Source organism: Camarhynchus parvulus, chromosome 1 (assembly GCF_901933205.1).
Source record: "Camarhynchus parvulus chromosome 1, STF_HiC, whole genome shotgun sequence".
In the NCBI taxonomy this organism is placed as follows: Eukaryota; Metazoa; Chordata; class Aves; order Passeriformes; family Thraupidae; genus Camarhynchus; species Camarhynchus parvulus.
In genome coordinates this window covers 32,991,523-33,011,085 of record NC_044571.1, presented here as the reverse complement: position 1 = coordinate 33,011,085, position 19,563 = coordinate 32,991,523, and the positions used below count along the sequence as shown (strand labels likewise).

Below are 19,563 nucleotides of genomic sequence, written 5' to 3'. Positions count from 1 at the left end.
CTATTTTGGATTACAAAAATAGCAATCTGAAATGAAAATATCTGTTCTTTCTAGAATCTTTGACAATAATTTCTGTTTACATTATGAGCTTTGAAGGAGAAATATCTTTAGAGAATCCAATGGAGATATTAATATATCAACTTTGTTTTATTATTTGTTTGGCATCTCATTTCTTAAAACATTGTATTTAAGTAAAAGCAAAGTCCTTATTTATAGTTCCCTAGCTACAAATAAAACAGAACTATCTTGCTAGTGAGAAATTTACAAATATTTAAAATATATTTTCATAAGTACAGAAGAGGATTTATTTTTCATTAGTATTTGTTTCAGGAAGTGTAATGACAAAGTGGTTAATATTAGAACTAGCTTTCCATTTAACAGCTGATTTTTCTAACAGTCCTAACATATCCAAACTTGCTTGAATTGGCCTAGATCAGGGAGCACACACTTCACAGTAGGCACATGAAAATTCCTGACATGTAGACTTGTAAAATGAAGACATCCTTGCATAAAGAGGAATCAAAGTATCCAAGTTTGAAAGGGTTGTTCATTACTCTAGAGGTGAGTGATGAATGAGACAGCTTTGCAAGTATTAGGTAATAGTGGGGGCACTTGGATGTGGTGACAGTGGGAGAGAATATACTGGTCTGGCTTGTCTTTCAATTTTGCTGCCATAGAAAGGTGATTTTTTACAAAGAGACAGCCTCTGTTTTTTGCATCTTTATCCAAACTCATAATGGAGGAAAGGCAGGATTTAACTATAAAAATTGGTAAATTAACATACAAACCTCCAAGTTTAACTTTGTTAATCTATTTAAACAGACCATGCCCTTTTGATAAACTCTGATATTGCTCATGCTTCTTTAAAGGGTGGACATTTATGCAGAAAATATGATTTTTTCTTATTATACTGTTGAACAAGGAAAAATATTTCCCATGCCTTTTAATGATACTTCCAGAATGTCTTGTACATTTGTTTTATCTCTTCCTGTGAAGGAACACATTTTTTCTTAATGCAAACATTCAGTGTCATTGTAGGCACTGCTGGATTATGTACAGAGCTTGTGAGATGGTTCAGCATGGTGTAAGCCAGGAGGTAATACCTGAATTCTAATGCAAAATAATGTCTTCTGCCAGATGGAGCTGTACCTTGCTGAGAGGTGTTTACAAGGCTGCTAATAGAACAGCAAATGGCTCTTGGCCCTTTTCTTTAGTTTTGGGACCAAAATGACCAGGTTAATCTAGCAATATTTGCATCTGTTTGTTGCTGATACTACCTTTTTTGTTTTTTTCCTTTCAATGCTTGTTCAATTTAAATTGAATTCGCTAAAACATACATTACCATATAAGTTGCAGGTGTATAAATTCATGTAAAAGGGCATATCCCCAGGCTGTAGGAGCTATCTATCAGTTCCTGAGGCTAGCACAATGTTAAGTAGCTGAATTGCTCTTGATTGCCAGGATTGTAAACTAAAACAGTCAAGGCAAAATCTTTCCTTTCAGTATTGCAGAATATTTTCTGCAATATTTTTTTTTATTGCTCTTTTGATACTAATTCAGTTTTTGAGTCCAGTGTCTTCTGGTAAGCACTTCATTTGGAAATACACTGTGTTTCTGGTTTATGCCATGCTAGCACAAGGCACAGTTACTGTGCAGGTAGCTTCCATCCATGAGGATGGAATCAAATGTGCGTGTTCTCAACCCAAGCTGTCTACCCCACCCGGGTCAGTTGTGCTGAGTTTTGCACTTGCTCATGCCACAGACACAAGTTCTTGCCGATGTCCAGCGCAGTTAAACAGGCAAGGCAGAGTAAAACACTGGTCAAAAACATGGTACCTGTCCAGCCAACATATAGTCTGGGCATAAGATTGTTCAGCAGTGGTGAATACAAAGAAAAGGCTAATTTAGGCTGCTAAGGTGAGGTGTTTAACCTGCCCTGTACTTCCTGTTCTGGGGAAAAGATGAGTGGCCTGTGGTGTGGAAAGTTTCAGTGAGGGCACTGAACTGGGGAGTACCACCCCTAAAGCACTGTCGTTGTATAGTAAAAATAATACACTACAAATTGTAATGGAGATTTGCAAGAAAATATCCATGAATGGCAAACAGAAAAACATTTTCTCTAAGAAAAGTGAGAAAGAATCTGGTACAGATATGTTGTCATTGATCAGAAATGGGGTATCCTGTGTTAGGAGCTGTTTTCTTTCCGTTCTTCATTTGCTATTGTTCATACCCAGCTGTAGCTCTTTTTATACTTTCTCCTACCTCCTTTGCATTTTAACCATACATAAAGTGTTTCACATACATTAGATATCTGGAAATCTTTTTTGCTCTCTTTATTTTGCTTTGAAACCAGTTCTACTTGGCACTGCAGGTGGCTTCCCTTCAGTCAGGAATAATTGACCTTTTGTGATTTGTGTCTGTATGTGTGAGAACTCCATTGTCATCCTGTGCTTGTTCTCTTTAGAGAACAGAGGTGTTGCTGCATGTTTAAAGGACATAGCAAGCACAAGGTTTGTAGAAAAAAGTAAATTCTTTTATTAGATGACTTACTGACTTTTGGGGGAAAAAATGTCTGAGTTGATCTGAAGACAGATAGGGACCTCAGCGCTCATGTGTGTATATGTGCATATCTCTTTCTGATAGCTGCACAGATTGCTGCCCGGTTCAGAGTGCCTCAGCTTTGGACACCCCAAGTTCAGTGATGTTAGTCCAGCTGAGAGAGAAACACAAAGTGTAATACTGAACTGCAAAGATGTCTGGTACTGTCAGTTGTGCCTGGGCAAAACAAAGTGGAAGAATACTGATAAGGTGACTTTACAGGCAGTTTGGGGCAGCCCTATCAGTGCTAGGAAGCTTTTTGGGAGTAAGCGACTAACTTGAAATATAACAAATGGTGATGAGGGCTAACACCAGGATGCAGCTGGAAACATTGCACATTCAATAAACAGTGGAGTACTAGTCTGTGTAAACTGACAATGTTTGTGTTTTTGTAAGAAGAGAACTGGTGAAGAGATTCAAAGAGCGTCCTGCAATGAAAAAACTTTTGGAGCTGGAGAATAATCTTTGGTATTTCTTGAAGTCAAAGAAAACAACATTGAGGGAACTGGGCTAGGAGAGCCATAAGTTAGCATTTTAGTTATGTGAATAGTCAGGAAGGAACAATTAAGCATAACTAATCTGCAAGAGCTTTAGAAGTAACTTGAAATGTGAATCCAAATGGACAAAAATTATATGCAAGGATATGGAGTACAGTGATAGTGCTATGCTAAAAGGAGATAAATGGAAAGATTTGCAGGGGTGAAAAAAAAGAGAGTGGAACTGGCTGGCATATAGAGTGAACTGATAGCTAGACATCAGTAAAGACCTGGCAGAGGAGTGGACTGAACTTTGATTTGAAGAGAGTGAGGTTAGATTAATTGGAGAGAACAAGATCAGTGAATTGTCGGCACAGGAGATTTTGCTGAATTGCATATAGTCTGTGGTGAAATTATCTGAAGTGAGAAGCAAGGGAATTGGGAGAAGAGGGTCAAATTGGCAAGAGGATACAGTGACATAGATGCGAAAAGAGATCACTGGAGAGCTGGAGGACGAAGAGGCCTCCAAGGCCAAGAATAGTACAGGCAGACATGTCAAAACCAGTGACTTGCTGGGAGGAAGAGAAAGGATCATTGCTTCTAGTTTCACTTCAGAGGTCAGTGGAGGGGACTTCAGTGAGAGTGATTTTGTTGGTAATAAAATGATATGTTCCATTACTATCAAGTATTTTTAAAGTTTCTGTCACTGTCAGAAGAAAAAAAGGGGGCCAAACTGAGGCTTGAAATGAAGTCTCCTCTTGGTGGTAGTGGTTTACATTACATCTTATTGAGGAAAAACTATTTTTTGATATACATGCACTAACATAGAGGACAACTGCATGGTCTGCATTAGATTGTGGAGCTGATGCACCAGATGCTGTGAATATTGCACAAGATTTATGCTCTCTACAAGGAGAAATAGGCAGAAGGTAATGTATATCTTTTCATTGGCCCCACAGAGATTTTTGACTTACAGCATGAACTAATTTCCCTTCTCTGCCAGAAATGCATGTACATGCACACCAAGGAAAAGAAGCTTCGTAGCTGGTATACTGACATTCAAAAAGCTGTTGGTTAAGTCTTCAATCACTTCTCATGTTTACATGGCCATCGGTGGCATCTCATTGTTCTATCAAACTGCAGAATAAATATCTCCTCAGTTAAATGGTTATTAAGATTATCCCATGTTTTCAATACTGTACTACAAATCTGTCTGTATTTTTCTGACACAAAGTATATTTAGTCAGTGTATATTCTGAAGTGCTAGCTATTAGTATGTCAATGCATAGAAGATCTTGAAACACTAAATATGTGCTAAAGCTTATCATTAAGTAAATTACTACAGGGACATTCAAGCAAGTTGTTTATTTCCATTGTAACTACCAGGGCATGGTATATTTTGTGCGAAATTAATAATGTAGTTGCCTTTGCAAAAAGTCTTCAAATACACTTTTAGTCCTTAATAATTTCAACCAATGCATGCAAATAGTTCACTTGTTCTTTACATTTTGGCACATATTCTTCATCATAAGAATAATTGGAGTTTTCAGGTTTAAGGTACTCTGATGGAGTATTATTTTTTGGCTTTGTGAGACTTCTGAACAGTATTTAGAATATGTAACTGTTCAGAATAAAAATGGCATGCAGAAGTGTCACAGACATCCTTTTCACAAAAATCCTTTCTTTAGGATTTTTTCCTTCTGGGAAGCTGAGGCCCCAGAAACAAAAGGTAAACAATAGGTTATCTGCTTCTGTGGAATGCAACAGGTCAGTTCTGGATTGGCCCAGATTGAGTGTTTGGAAATAATGGCCAATGCAGAACTGAGCTCTCTCGGACACAGTCCGAGAGAGCAAGGTTTGTTGATCATTCTTTACTTTCTATTCTTAGGTAGTTAGCAGCTTCTGGAAACTATCCTTTTCTTTTCTTTTTAGTATAGTATAATAGATGTATATATCATAACATAATAAATCAAGCCTTCTGATCATGGAGCCCATCTCGTCTCTTCCTTCACCCCGAAAACCTTGTGACCAACCGACGACACAGAAGTATTATTGCTTTCAGCCATAATTATATATTATTCCCTATTCTAGTAATGTTGTCATGTTTCATAGGTATACCTCTGAGTTGTAAACAGATTAAAATCTTAAAGCATTTGCGCTTTGTTAGAGATTATTCATTATGTCTTACAGCTTTTAAAACTTTTCAGTAAATGGAGCATCACTTTTCTACTTCCTGTTAAGGTCAGAAGTATATGCTGTGGTGGTATCAACAGCAGTGCACTAATCAAATAATATTGCAATTTAAAATTAAATTGTAATAATATTTTTCTTTTTTTAATAACAGAATTTTAGTCTTCCTATATAACTTAACACTTCCTTAGGAATTACATGAAATTTCAAAATGTATGCCAAACTTCACATTTCTTTCTGTTCCCTGTTACCTTCCCATGCCTATAAGCATTCTGATTAAATTGGAGACTAGAACTATGTAATGGAAGCACATGCAAAGCTAGGTCCCTTGCTCTAATCCTTGATTCATATCAAGTTATCACCTTGTAACAGTATGTTTCAGAGAAAAAAAAAAAGAACCCTTTGAAAAGTTTTTTGTTCCTTTCTTTCCATCAAAGCCTAACTTTTCCTCTGCTTTCCTGTACAATCGTATTGCTGTGAATGTGTCGCTGTGTTTTCCACCTAATAACTTCTGAATGTGCTTATCAACTTCAAACACTTTTGGCAGGGGAGAGAATGATGGGCATATGAGGCTTTATTTCTCAAGTATAATTAAAACCCCTGAAATGTCATCAAAGTTGGTGGCTGGGAAGAGGAAAGAAACCCTATTAATAATCTCACTGAGGGAAAGAGCAGTCTGAGGCCATACTACTTTACACACTGAAAAAATCCATGTAGGTGAGCATCATTATATGTTACAGAAGAATGGTTTCTACCTAGACAGAAAGTCAATCAAACTTAAGACAGAAATAGATAGGAAATAAAGCTTCATTATTTTCTAATGTTGATGGAGCTGCTTGTCAGTAAAGGCAAGATTCATCTCACCTCACTTTTCCATTCTACAGGGTTGACATCTTTATTTCCATACTTGGCTCTCATTGTAGTCACAATGAGAGAAGCAGCTCCCGGAAGGTCATTCACTTCAGAGTATGTTGTGTGCCCAGGAACAGGGCTTGAGCTCCTAAAGAAATGGGAGAAGATAGTCCTGTCCCACAAATGGTGTGTCCAAAGCTGTGGATAAATGAGTTGGTGGGAGCAGGGAGGAAAGGGAGCTTCAGAAGGGAGCAAGTCCAGGCAATCAGAGGTGATTCTAAGAAGAGAAGAATGAGTGAAGTGCTTGCTCGTTTACATGATTTTTGTTACTTGATTTGGGGAGAAAAAAAGCCAAACTGCCTTAGCTTAGTTTCTGTTTCTGTGTCACCTGGTAGATTTTATAAAGTTCACACACAGTTTTTTTTTATTGAGTAATACATATTTAAATTCTCAAATATGTAATGTCTTATGTTCTGATATAAATTGGGTTTTTTTCCAAAAAAATTCCTACTTTTTTCAGTTTCATTCAGATTCATCAAATGCCAAAATTTTAGTTAATTACAACATGCTCAATTTGATTAGACAGTCACTATAGTTACTGAACAAGAGTGTTATTCAAACATTGTTGAAATTAGAAAATTATTTTCTAATTAAATAGGGTATTTTTGCAATTACCAGAATTATTCAGTGCTGGCTGGAGAATACTTGCTTGGAGAAATTCTGTATCTCCAAACACTGTTTTGCAAAACAATTTGCAAGAGATCCAAACAAAAAGATAATTTAGATGGAAGAAGGAGATATAAAATCTGGGAAACTTAGAGAACACTGTCAGTATGAAACTTATATATATTTGCCATTTATATGGTGATTAATAAACCTTCTTATGAGAAAATATTATTTTTTTCTGCAGCTAGAGTTTGCTTTTCCAATGGTTTATGATTTCCTGCCAAAGCATCATACAGGCATTTGGAGTCACATCATAAGATAATTTTCCAGGCATTTAATTTTCTCAAATAATTTGATATTTTTAATAGAACTAGCAAAGTGATTTTCCCTATTACTAGATAATGTGTTAAGTAGACTACGCTGTTGTCTCCCAGTACAATGAGAAGAAAGGAGGCTTTACTGTTTACATTATTTTCATTATAATGCATTTGAATTTAGAGCAGCTCGAAGGAAGTAATGCTTTTTATGGAAGAGGAAATAGATTTTTATTTTCTTGTGTAAACTAGACACTATTTTTCACAGAAAAGATGTGGTAGTATTTACTGTATTCCTTGCTTTTTTGCTGCTTGAACTTAGCAGTGAATTTTGATAACTTAAAAAAAAATTATCTTCCTGATTATATTTACACTCAGGGGTGCTGCATTAATATAAACAGCACTAGTAAAACATTTGAATTCTAACTTCCTGATCATTACTTTCAGTTTTTCAGCTGCAATGAAGGTTACTTAAATAAGGCTGGTCTAAAGTTTTAAACAGAAAAATATCAGCTCAATAGACTAAAACAGCAGTGGTTAGGTAATGAGAGTGGTTTTAAATTGATAGTGACTAAGAACTGCTTTTATGGGAGGAGGTACAAAACTCACCTCTGAAAAATAAATGAAATTTTGTTGGCTTGGGGAGCTTTCTTTGGGGCTGTTTGTTTGGGTTGTTGGGGAGTTCTGTTTGTTTGTGGGCTTCTTTGTTTGTTTTTTTTTTTTTGTTTGTTTTTTGTTGTAAGGTTTCAGTTTTATTCCATATCTTAAATAAGTCCAGTAAGGAAAAAGGAAAGGATTATTCCTAAGTTTATAAAAGAGTGCTGGGCTGGAGGATTTCTGTGTTTGGTTTTTTTCTCCTTTGTGGTACTCTTTGACATATATTACTAAATATTACTAAACAATTTTAAAAGTATTTATGTTGGGGTTTTTTTCTTCTTTTTCTGTGTTTGTTATTAAGCCATTTGTTATTTTCTTTACTGCTTGATGATAGTAAACCAAAAACTTATTAGAGGTTCAAAATAAATGTCATATGGATAAATTGTTTTTCTAGTATTATGGAAACTAGCTAAATAATAGATTTTCTAAATGCAAAGAGAAAAAAAACCCTAAATATTCCACTCAATAAATACTCATATTCCATCTCTGGCAATGTAAGGATATTAATACCTAGCTTGTTTCAGATTTTTTCATAATGCTACAGTAGAATTGCATTAAAGTGTGTTACTGTACCCCCTCTTTCTAAGACAGAAAATTCAAAACTCTGTTAACCTTAGCTGGAAAGGCCAAATTTAGAGAAACAAACTAACATGGAAAATATCTTAAACATATCTGAAATAATAATCCTGATCTTTTAGAAAGTGAATTTTGTGTTTCTCTGGTGGGACTTAGGAACACTTCAGAATCACTTGATTAATCTTAAACAAACTGTTCAACAGTCCAAGCTCTTCAAAGAACTAAAACAGAAAAAGGATGAAGCCTGGGGTACCTGGGTCTAAATTGTTGACCCAGCCCATCTCCTACATAACTCACTAGTTAGTGAACTTCTATTACCCTCCTGTGTTCTCTTCTCAGTTAAGTGTAGATCCATTTGCATGCTTGCATTCCTGAAGTAGCAATCCTTCTCTTCAACTGCAGAGTTGGAGGTGGGAGGAGGAAGGCAGAAATTAGTGTAGCAAGCATCCTAATTTTCACCCACTTGTTGAAAATATAAATACTATCTTCATAATGAAAAAAAAATTCCAGTGCTTTTTTTTCTGTTTTTCCCTCATTTCTGACACTCTAATTCCTATTCCCAACACAAGCCTGAGTAACACTCATGATGGTGTGGGTTAGATGACAACACCGGGACTAATGTGTCTTTCTCAAATAATTTCTGAAAATGTAGCACATTTTTAGGAATTGAGAACTAGACTTTCCAAGCTCTGCCCTATCAGTTGGAAGTGCCCTAAGGCCTAAGTTGGCCATCTGTAACAATTAGACAGTGACACTTCTGACTAATAGATTACAATATCTGTGAACTGCTCGTGTAGCTAAGCCCATGTTTAATCATCCTGCTAGTGGTACTTATTTGCCTTCCCACATTATACTTTTTCCATCTTCTCCATCTGTTAGGTCTCCATGGGGTGACCTTGTTGTGGTCTTTCAGTAGCTGAAGGGAGCCTATGAGAAAGGTGGAGAGAAACTATTTACAACACCATAAAGGCTCCAAACAGAAAGCAGGCTTAGATTAGATATTAGAGACATCTTTACTGTGAAGATGGTGAGACATTGGAACAGATTGCCCAGAGAGGCTGTGGATATCCCATCCCTGGAAGTGTTTAAAGCTGGGCTGTAGGGAGCTCTGAGGAACCTGGCCTAGTGAGATGTTATCCCTACCCACTGCAGGGGGATTTGAACTAGATGATTTTTAAGGTCCCTTCCAACCCAGACCATTCTATGATTCTATGATTTTCTTTCATCTTGTTAAAAATGCTGGTATATACATCTGTGACAATCCAGAGGGTATATTTAAATATTATTTATTTTTCTAATGCTTTTTATATGGGAACTTTAACATGCTGTGGAATGGATGCACTTAGAATAGGATTCATTTAATTTAACCTTTGCTAGTGCACTTAAAATTAGACTGTTTGTTAACAAGTTTTCCTTGCAAAGAGCAGGTAAGAACTCAAATCTGTGGCTCCTCTGGGGCAGAAAGGCCTGTACACTGCAGTGCACCCATGATGGCAGTGAGGGCTTGAGGGGCTCCATCTGCCCCTCATTCTCCTTTGGCTAACATTTCATGGTGGCTGGGAGGGAAACCTCCAAGTGCACCCTGCTGGAATGAAAATCTCCACTCTGCTGTTCTCTTAGGCTGCACAGCCTGCAGCATAGGGCTTGTGGTGGAAAGTTTACTGGCCTTACATCATGAACAGCCTTTTATCAGGAGGCGTCTGCTGAATTCATAATGAAAAATAATCATTAATGCAAAATGCAATTACATTGCTCCCTTGTCCTGGTGAATTTCTGTGCACGAGTTCTCTATCATTACATTGTGTGGCACTAGAATGGGAATCTCAAAGTGGAGAGAAAAAGAGGGGAACAGGGTGGAACATACTCCTTTTTATGCAACATCTGGCTTTTTAACAAAGTCTAGGGTTTTAAAAATAGTTGACTGTGCTCTGATGAAATTATTAAAGAATGGGCTGATTAATCTTATACCATAAAATGTAATTTCCTTTTATCTTGTGCTTTAACCAAAATAAAAGAGTCCATTTGGAAGAAAATAAAACCTAAGAAAAGTGCCCCAAGATACCATTTGTGAGGGCTGGAATTAAGGACATTAATGGAAATAACGTTCAAGCAACTTCCTCTCCTGAATCCTTGGTAAGAAAAAGCAAGATAATAAAGAGTTAGAAAAGGTTATTTAATTTGAAACATTTTGGAACTAAAATAAATCACAGTAAATTTCTGCCATATCCATTATCTTTGATTTGTTTAAACCATATACAAATACATTGTAGTCTAAAAAATGGGTGGATACAGTTTATTTCAAAAACATGCAAAACATTTTATTTTATGTGGCATTTCTATAACAGGGAGATTTGAGCTATAAAAAGATATTTTAAGAAAAATGTCCTTAAGCCTTGAATTTGCTTTTGGCAAGGCAGAAAAGCATATAATTGTCAGAAGTGAGTTTACAATATGTTAAATGTTTCATAAAATACAGAAACTGTAACTGCAAATATTGCAAAACCCATTTCAACAGTCCTAATGCATTCATTTTTGCACAGTGAACCTCACTAGTTTCGTATAAATCTATCTCATTAGTAGAATATTTGTATCAGAACTGTTCAAACAATTCATGAGAACAAGTGCTGTCAGACAAGATATACTTCATTGATTTTCTCTTCTAGTTGGCCATGACGATTTTAATCTTCTTAAGCTCAGACTCACAACCACACCTCATTACACAGATATGTGGAAGAGAAATAAGTATAGCTTTCCCAAGAAGCTGAACCAATTACATATATTTGCATTTCCTAGACTTTAGAATGGCATGAAGATTTCATAACCAGAAGCCACAAACTGAGGAAAAAATTTGTTTTGGGATCTGCCTAAAAGATGTGGAGAGCAAATACATTGCTAATATGTGATGATAGATCCAAAGGTGACATGAAGTCACAAAAAGCACTAACAGATTATCTTGAATGCCGCACTTTATCGTGGCATGTTGCACTTCTTTAGTAGGGTATGAACTACTCTGTCTATAGAGAAGATCTTCCCCTAATATTCATAGAAACTTGGAATCCTTTAGCTTGTAAAAGACCCTGAACATTAGCAAATCCAGCCATTACCCTAACACTGCAGAGTCCACCTCCAGGGATGGTGACTCCACATTTCCCTGAGCAGCCTGTTCCAATGCCTAACCACCCTGTCTGTGAAGAAATTGTTCTGAACATCCAACCTAAACTTTCCCTGGCAAAACTTGAGGCTGTTTCCTCTTGCCCTATCACTGGTTGACCAGAAGAGACCAACAGACACCTTGCTACAACCTCCTTTCAGGTAGTAGTTGAGCAATAAGGTCACCCCTGAGCCTCCTCTTCTCCAAGCTAGACAACCCCAGCTTCCTCAGCTGCTCCTCACAGGACTTGTCCTCCAGCCCCTTCACAAGCTCTGTTTCTCTGGATACAATCCAGCACCACAATGTCTTCCTTGTGAAAGTGAGGGGCCCAAACTGAACACAGCACTTGAGGTATGGCCTCACCAGCGCAGGGGCACAATCACTGTCCTGGTCCTGCTGGCCACACTGTTTCTGATACAGGCCAAGGTGCCATTGGCTTTCTTGGTCACCTGGGCACAATTTGGCTCATGTTCAGTGGCTGTTGACCAGCCACTGGGGTAAATTTTCCATGGGGTAGATTTCCAGCCACTCTTTCCCAAACCTGTAACGTTGAATGGGGTTATTTGAGCAAAGTGCATTATGTGCATCTAGGTGGATCCACACAGACAAATTTATCTGTATTATGCTGGTCTTTCTGAGAAAAATATCACCCCTACTTCTGTGTGTTCAGGTCTGTTTCTGTACTTGAGATTGTGATCTTCCCTGGTTGTCTGCAGGATTTCACATTTTTCTATTGAAATAGTATATTTATTTCTAAAAGAAAGATGAGATACCCTTGTCATCTAACAATTGTCTTGCTGATTTTTAAATGATCAATTACAGTATCTTTTTTTACTAGAAGTGATGTGTTTTCCGTTTTTTTCATGACTTTTCTTACTGGCTACTAACTTACCATATATGAATAGGCTTTGGAAAAGTATCAGATTCACTTATCTGGTAGTCTTGTATTTATTTGCAGTTGCACCACAGAGCCCTAGACAGAGACTGCAACAAATATTGTATTAACAGTCATTTGAAACTGCCAGGTGGAGCTGACACACCAACTATTCTCTCAGAATTAAAATCTGAAATTTTTCATTCTGTAGTCAGAGTTTTGAAAGTCCAAGGAAAGGCCCATTGTTTGTTCTGCATATAACTATGTTGAGGTTAAACACATCTATATAACTGTGCATATAACTATGTACACATCTAGGAGAGATTTCTAGATGGTAGGAGGCAAACCATAGCACTTTTCTATTTTCTCACTCAAGATCTGATTTGCCCTATCTTAACTTTACTCCAGGCAGCAATTCTATGGAAAATCTTGCATAGATTCAAACATATATTGGCATATATTCAAAAGAATATAATGAGAAATTGTTAAAAATTTAGCAAGCAGATGAATATAGAATTATAGGTTTTGTTCTGTGTTTTAAATTTCACAGAAACTCCCATGTATGGTAACTAGTAGGTAACTACACTATAATTTTTATGTAATTCCAGACTATATGAAATTCACAGTAATTTAATGTTAAATTAATGATCACTTGCTGTTTTAGCCACCTGTTTTCTGAGCTACAACAGGTGTCTCGATTTGAAGGGGTCATGGGTATATGATAAACATTTTTAATAAGTTTTCTTTAAGCTGATAGGAAAGTCCGTACTTTCAGATAAACTGGATCAGTATGTCAAAGACTAGCAATGATGGAAAAGTTGATACAACTGAAATGATCAGACACTCAGAAGGTAGCCTGCATGGATAGAAAGGGAAAGAAGAAATAGGATGAATATTGTGGTTATATCCTTTTGTTTAAAAGAAAATTACTTACTTCGCAAATTGAATGATGACATTTCAATAAAATGTGTAATTTTCCTTTTGTTCAGAGCTAACCTTATGTATGGCCTAAGCATGCCCACACCTGAGTCTCTTTTTTGAGACTGCTTTCAGAGACTTTTAGATCTTCTTTTAAGAATGAGTTCGTATTTATCAAAATTCCAGAGCAAAACACAGTGAAAGACTGTCCAAGATTGAGAAGAATAATCTATCTTCTGTTCTTCATTAAATATTTTCTGTTGAGATGTCAATCTTCAGGCGTTCAGATAGTGCCTACTTATCTTGTGTTGAATAACAGAGGAACAAATAAAGGTCTGAGAATTACAGAGTGATTGATGTTGGAAGGGACCTCTGGAGGTGTCTCTCAAGCAGGACCACCTAGAGTCTATTTCCCTGGCCCATATCCATATGACTTTTGAATACCTCCAAGGATGGAGACTCCACAATCTCCCTGGGCAACCTGTGTCAGTGCTTGGTCACCAACACAGTAAAATAAAGCATTTCCTGATGTTCAGACAGAACCTCCTGTGTTTCATTTTGTGCTGTCTCTTGTCCTTTCCCTGGGCATCACTGAGGAAGGCCTGGTGCTGTGCTCTTTACACAATCCCCTCAAGAACTTATACACATTGATGACTTCCCCTCTGAGCCTTCTCTTCTCCAGGCTGCACAGCCTCAGCCCTCAGGCCTTTTCTTGTATTATTGATCTTCCAGTCCTGTGATCATTGTAGCCCTTCACCGGACTCTCTCCATTATGTCCATGTCTCTTTTACTGGGAAGGCCGAAACTGGCTCCAGGTGTAGCCTCAGCAGTGCTGAATAGAGGGAAAGGATCACCTCTCTTGACCTGCTGGTAATATTTTCTTAATGCATCCCAAGATACCATTAGCCTTTCTTGTTGCAAAGACAAGTTCGTGGTTCATGTTCAGTTAGTGTCCACCATCTGTCCAGGCCCTGTCTGTTTCTGCAAAAGCTGAGGTTATAACTTCTGTAAAACCTGCAGCATGAAACTGATACAAATTGAGAAAAACCAAAATTTTAAGCCTGATTAAACTCTACCAGTTGAATTTAAATTTTGCATTAAATTGCAAATACAAGTAGGAGTAGAAGTTAGCTTTAACCTTTTTTTAACTCTTACCCCTGTCTACCACTAGTCTTCTTTCACTGACAGTGGTTTGGTCTTAGGCAATTTCTGCTGTTGCTTTTCCACTGAGAATCCACTGAAGGTTCCTTGTTTCTTAGGAGACATGCTCCTTCCACAGATTTCCCCAAGGATGCACAGGCTGTGCAAGTTATGAGCTGTCAGTGAAGGTAGTGCATGTAGGCAAGGTTTTAATGCATGAGAACATCTGGTATTTTGTGTCCCAAATCAAGCAGAACAGGGCAATGAACCTGGGTCTTATACATACTGGATCCTACTGGGTCTTGGAGCATCAAAAATAGAGCTGCAAGGTATTGTAGGACGCCAGTTTGTGCAAGAAAATTCAATTCTGACCCCAAAGGCTTCACTATTATTATTTAGCAAATAATATTGGATAAACTTATAACCCAAGAAAACTGTAATAGTCACTTCCATAGAAACTTATTAAAAATGGATTTTATTCCTAGAATAATCATACAGAGGTTTTCTTTTTTCCAAGTAAATACGGGCCAGAAATCTTGCAGTGAGGCAGAATTAGAAATATCTAGGTCATTTACAGCAAAAAGGTTCACTTCTCTTGCTAGTTTTATGCCCACAGTTGACTTCTAATACATATTTCACACTTACCTCCACAGAGTTTCATTTTGTTCATTTCAAATTCTCATTTTGATTTGCTAAGAAAGAATATGTTGAATTTTGCTCTCCACAGAGCCTGACATCTCTCCCACACTGGGACAATTTGCAAGCTTTTCGTTACTGGATCTCTGAAGTTATTAATAAGTAAAACTTTGTCCAAGACAGTTCCCTGGGGCTCTCACTTGAAACATTCTCACTACCTCACACTGAGCTAACATCTGCTTTTTGTGTATATTTAGGCTGGGCGATTTCATTTAGGTAGGAGTTTTCCATGTAAGCCTCTAATATGAAGAAGAGGAGGAGGAAAAGGGGGTGACTGCTGAATCCTGACATCCTTCCCTTTCTTGTATCTGACCTTGCTTCCTCTCTGCAGTGGTAAACCCTCCCTCAGCTGGCTGCAGAGCACCAAGATGCACTTTTTGAACCATGCAGGCTCTGTGTATATTCTTGTCTGCAGAGAGGAAGAGACAAGGAATGTGCAGTGCAGGATGCAAAAATTTATTTTTATGCAAATATGATCATTAGTGTTTATTATGAATCTGAAGTTTCAGAACACAAAAGGTTTTGATAACTTCTAGACTCCACTGATCCTTTTCCCTGGAGAGGAGCAAAAGAATGGCATGGCCCTTTTTGATTCCAAGGGGTATGCTGGAAATAAGAGTGGCTGGAAGTAATTTTTACATTGTTTATTATGCATTCTTAGACCTAATATACTAAAGAAAACATTTGTAACCATACATTGTGTCATATGTGGCCTGGGACAGGAACTTTTTGTTCCTTGGGGAAGAGCAATGGGTAGTGTAAATAGCATGATCCCATGATACTCAAGGACTCTATTAACTCTGCAGTAACTAATACTTACTGCCTTTATCTCTTCTCGCTCTGGTACACAAATTCCACATTGGATTTGATCCAATTACATTAGTGCTCAGGCCAGCGAGCCTGAAATTCAGACCTCAAGTTGTGGGGTAATTGCCCATGCAATGAGAATAACAGCTTTGCAATTGTGCCCTATGCAAGCATCCACACTATGTGCAATGAGGTTCCTCCCCAGGCCGGCTGCTTCTGCCTCCAGCTACACATTTGACTGGCACTGTGACAGTGGTGGTGTCATCGCAATTCCTGCATGTGGCCCTGTATAATTAATCCATTTTCTTGCATGTGTCTCCTCCAGGTTTGAACAAACCTTTTTGTTCTGTTTTCAGTGATCAAGTAGCCCTTGAATCTTTTTGGATCCTTTCTTCCCCTTGCCAGTCTTCACAAAGGCATTATATTGCCCTTCATTGCTGAGCTACTGTGCATTCTCCAGAGAGTTTTGTTAGGTGGCATTAATACAGACTAAGATCTGCTCTGTCTCCAATCCTCCCAGTGCCAGCTCATTGCTTGCCAAGTGTGAGGTCAAGAGATCTATGTTTTCTGTCGAACAGCAGCTGCTGCTCTTAAGAATGCTGCAGCAATCTCCAGCTCACTAGCCTGTCTTGGAGATAGAGCCACAGGGGACATTCATTAAATATACTAAAGGATGTAGTAGGGGGTTTTATTCCTATTTTATTCCTATAGCCATTGCTGGGTTTGCTTTTTTTTTGTCCTATCAGGACACTTTTGTCTAAGTGAGGTTAGGCAATGCCACAGATCAGATTGCCTGACAGAAGAATGGGAAGGGTCTGCAAAACAGCTGGCTAGCTAGGAAATTTATTTATTTATTTTTTGGGTTTCTTTTTCCTAAAATAACTCCAGGAGAAGCATTAGCTCTTCTGTTTTACAATATAATGAGCTTGATCATAGTTTAGTGATTGAAGAGTGATTCAGCCCTTTCAAGAAACAAGTCATTCAAAAGCAAGGATCTGACCAGTTGGATTGGAAAACAAATAACAATTCTCTGCAATATATTTATGCGTGTTCATAAGAAAAAAACCCTTCCACTTCCCAAAAAATCCTTCAAATGCATTTCAGACTTTTCAGGAAATATTTGAAAGCTGTGGCAATTGTCTAACCGTTTCTATCAATCTTTTGTACCTTTCTCCATTCACCTCTTGGACACAGCTGGCCCTTCTCTCTAATCTCATTTTTTTTCCCAAGTCCAAATGGCAGCTTAACATCGATGCTTTTGGAGCCAGAAGAGCAATAATTATGCCTAATGCCAAAATGGCAGAAGAGGCCAGCTTACCAGGTCCAAACCCCTAGAGGGATGAAAAAGAAAGCCTCTGGAGCCAGGCATGGTGGGAACTGTCCTTCTGAGGCAGATCTTGGAGGCAATATTGGGTGATGGACACAGGGACATTTCTTGTACACAAAGAGGCAGGCCAGCTTCTTCACAGGGGTGTCAAGGGCACAGAAATGAGATCATCTGTCAGTCTGACAGTCTTCTCTTTGCACATTTTCTGTCTTGCAGGGGTTTCCTTTTCATCTCTTGGATTGAATCTATTTCTATAGGTGTGTGAGATGAGTACACTTCCATACTGGGTTGAGTGACCATGAAGCTGCCATTACGGACAAACTTGCTCTTTCCTAAATAATTCCAACATATTTTTTAGAGTGCTTGTGTTCATTAGTTTCCCAGCTATTCTACAAACTTTATAGGCTAGGACTGATTATTTTTGTGTTTGCAGTGACCTTCACTGCTGGTAGAATTCCTTTCTCAGAAACTCAAACCAATGGCTGTTAAAGGCACTTCTGGTCTGCTGGTCACATCTATGCCTCTGCCAGTCAGCTTTCCAGAGAAACAGCAATGGAAGAAACATCTCATGAAGATCCCATGAGTTTAGGGTAATGTTGCAGCTGCAGGTAGAAGCAGATGGTAATGAGCAGTTGAGAAGTTTAGTTTTCATTTTATGCAAGGGCTTCCTAGCCTGAGGAAGTGGGGGCCACATTTAATACCCCAAGACATCTCTTCTATCTGTAGCTTGCTAAGGGAAGGAGTTGCTCATTCAACCAAACTCAGAGAACAACGAACAATGCCCTCCTGTCCCCTACAAAATGGTCATCTCAGTACTCTGTCAGTAATGGCAGATAGGAAAAGGCTCAAGTAACTTCCTAAGGGCAAAGTAAGGCAAAAAAAAGGAGAATTAATATACCTAGATATGTAAGTTGGTCTTAGTTCAAGAAAAAGAATTAATAAAATGCTGAACTTCAGACAACATTGCTGTGCTTTTCTGAGTTTTATGAAAACTCTTGTCTGAATCTGGTAAAAGAAAGTGTATAAGGGTATCATTTGTGGCATGATCATAGCTCTCCTTGTGATTTTAGTAACATGAAATAAATGAGTGTGATCACAGCAGTGTTTTTTCACAGACTCCTGGTATCATACAAAAATGCTTTTGAGTTTCAGAAAAGTTCTTTTTCACATATCTGAAAGACCTGCAGATTTAGCCATCAGGACTTGGCCAACTCCACAACACCATTTTCACTTGTCTGTCTCTGCTCTCTGTATTTGTCAGTCTAAATAGAGGTATTAAATCTGGGTGTTGTCAGAAAATCTTTTCCTGTGGTGAAAAAAAATAGTTTTTTGGGGTAGAGCGGTAAGATTTTAGTAATTTTACAAGTGCCTGGGGTTTTTTTCCAGCAGTCTGTTAATACTCAACTCTGTTAGACATGGTGAGAGGTATGAAAGTGGAGTGCTAGCTGTATGTGACTCAGATCAACAGGGAAACAATGGGTTTGATCCAATATTGTGTTAGAAAGTGCCATACCAGAATTACACACCTAATCTGAAGGGATGCGTACTTGAAAGTAATTTCTAATACTGCATAATTTGTAAGAATTGTTATTTTACCTGTATAATTGCATGTTGTGTGCATGGGACAAAACCTGAAAAAGGCCAAAAGAGCAAAGCATGCAAGATTCTGAGACAATGTAAATTGGAACAAATGTTCTGAAACCAATGAAACTATGTGAATTTTGACCTTGTATCTCTAAGGCTGGAGGTAGAAAGGTGAGCTTGAATATGATACTGTTATCTGTTCAGAACATCTCTGCTTTTGGTATTGCTATAAACATATTTTTCACTCAGAATGTGTAGGATAATTCAAACTATCATTTTTGTAAATTGGTTGGCGAACAAACTATAGTATCCTTATTAATCTTTGCTTTATTTTATTGTTGTTCCAGGTTAGGTTTCCCCATGATGATCGTGTCCTGTACCATCGGAATGTGCTATCTTCTTGTTGCTCATGTTGTAGTAGGTTGGAACTCATAGTAATTTATACTTTCAAGACTCAGATAAGCTTTCCCTTTTGTTTAGTTTATATCAGAATGTTAAGAACACATATGAAAGCAAAAAGATGTGTAAAATCCCAACATATGGTATCAATCAAAATGATTGTTGGCATAAACATCAGATATGGTCATTCTTAACCTTTTGTTTATGAACAATATGGAGAATTAGACAATCAAAATTAAAAGAATTCATATATTTCATTATGAATGCAATTAGTGTGCAGATAAAAAGGAACCATCTCAAGGGAATATGCTGTGCCTGAAAGTTTGTATTGACACAAT

General features: G+C 37.7%; 1 protein-coding gene across 1 annotated transcript in view; it reads left to right on the top strand.

The window, feature by feature from the left end:
* The window catches only part of OCA2 (OCA2 melanosomal transmembrane protein), a 161,083-nt gene extending 141,822 nt beyond the window's left edge, over positions 1-19,261 (top strand). The window contains exon 23 of the mRNA XM_030951234.1: positions 19,174-19,261. Within this exon, the coding sequence (XP_030807094.1) occupies positions 19,174-19,261 (88 nt within the window). The remainder of the gene's footprint in view (positions 1-19,173) is intronic.
* Positions 19,262-19,563: the final 302 nt, after the last annotated feature.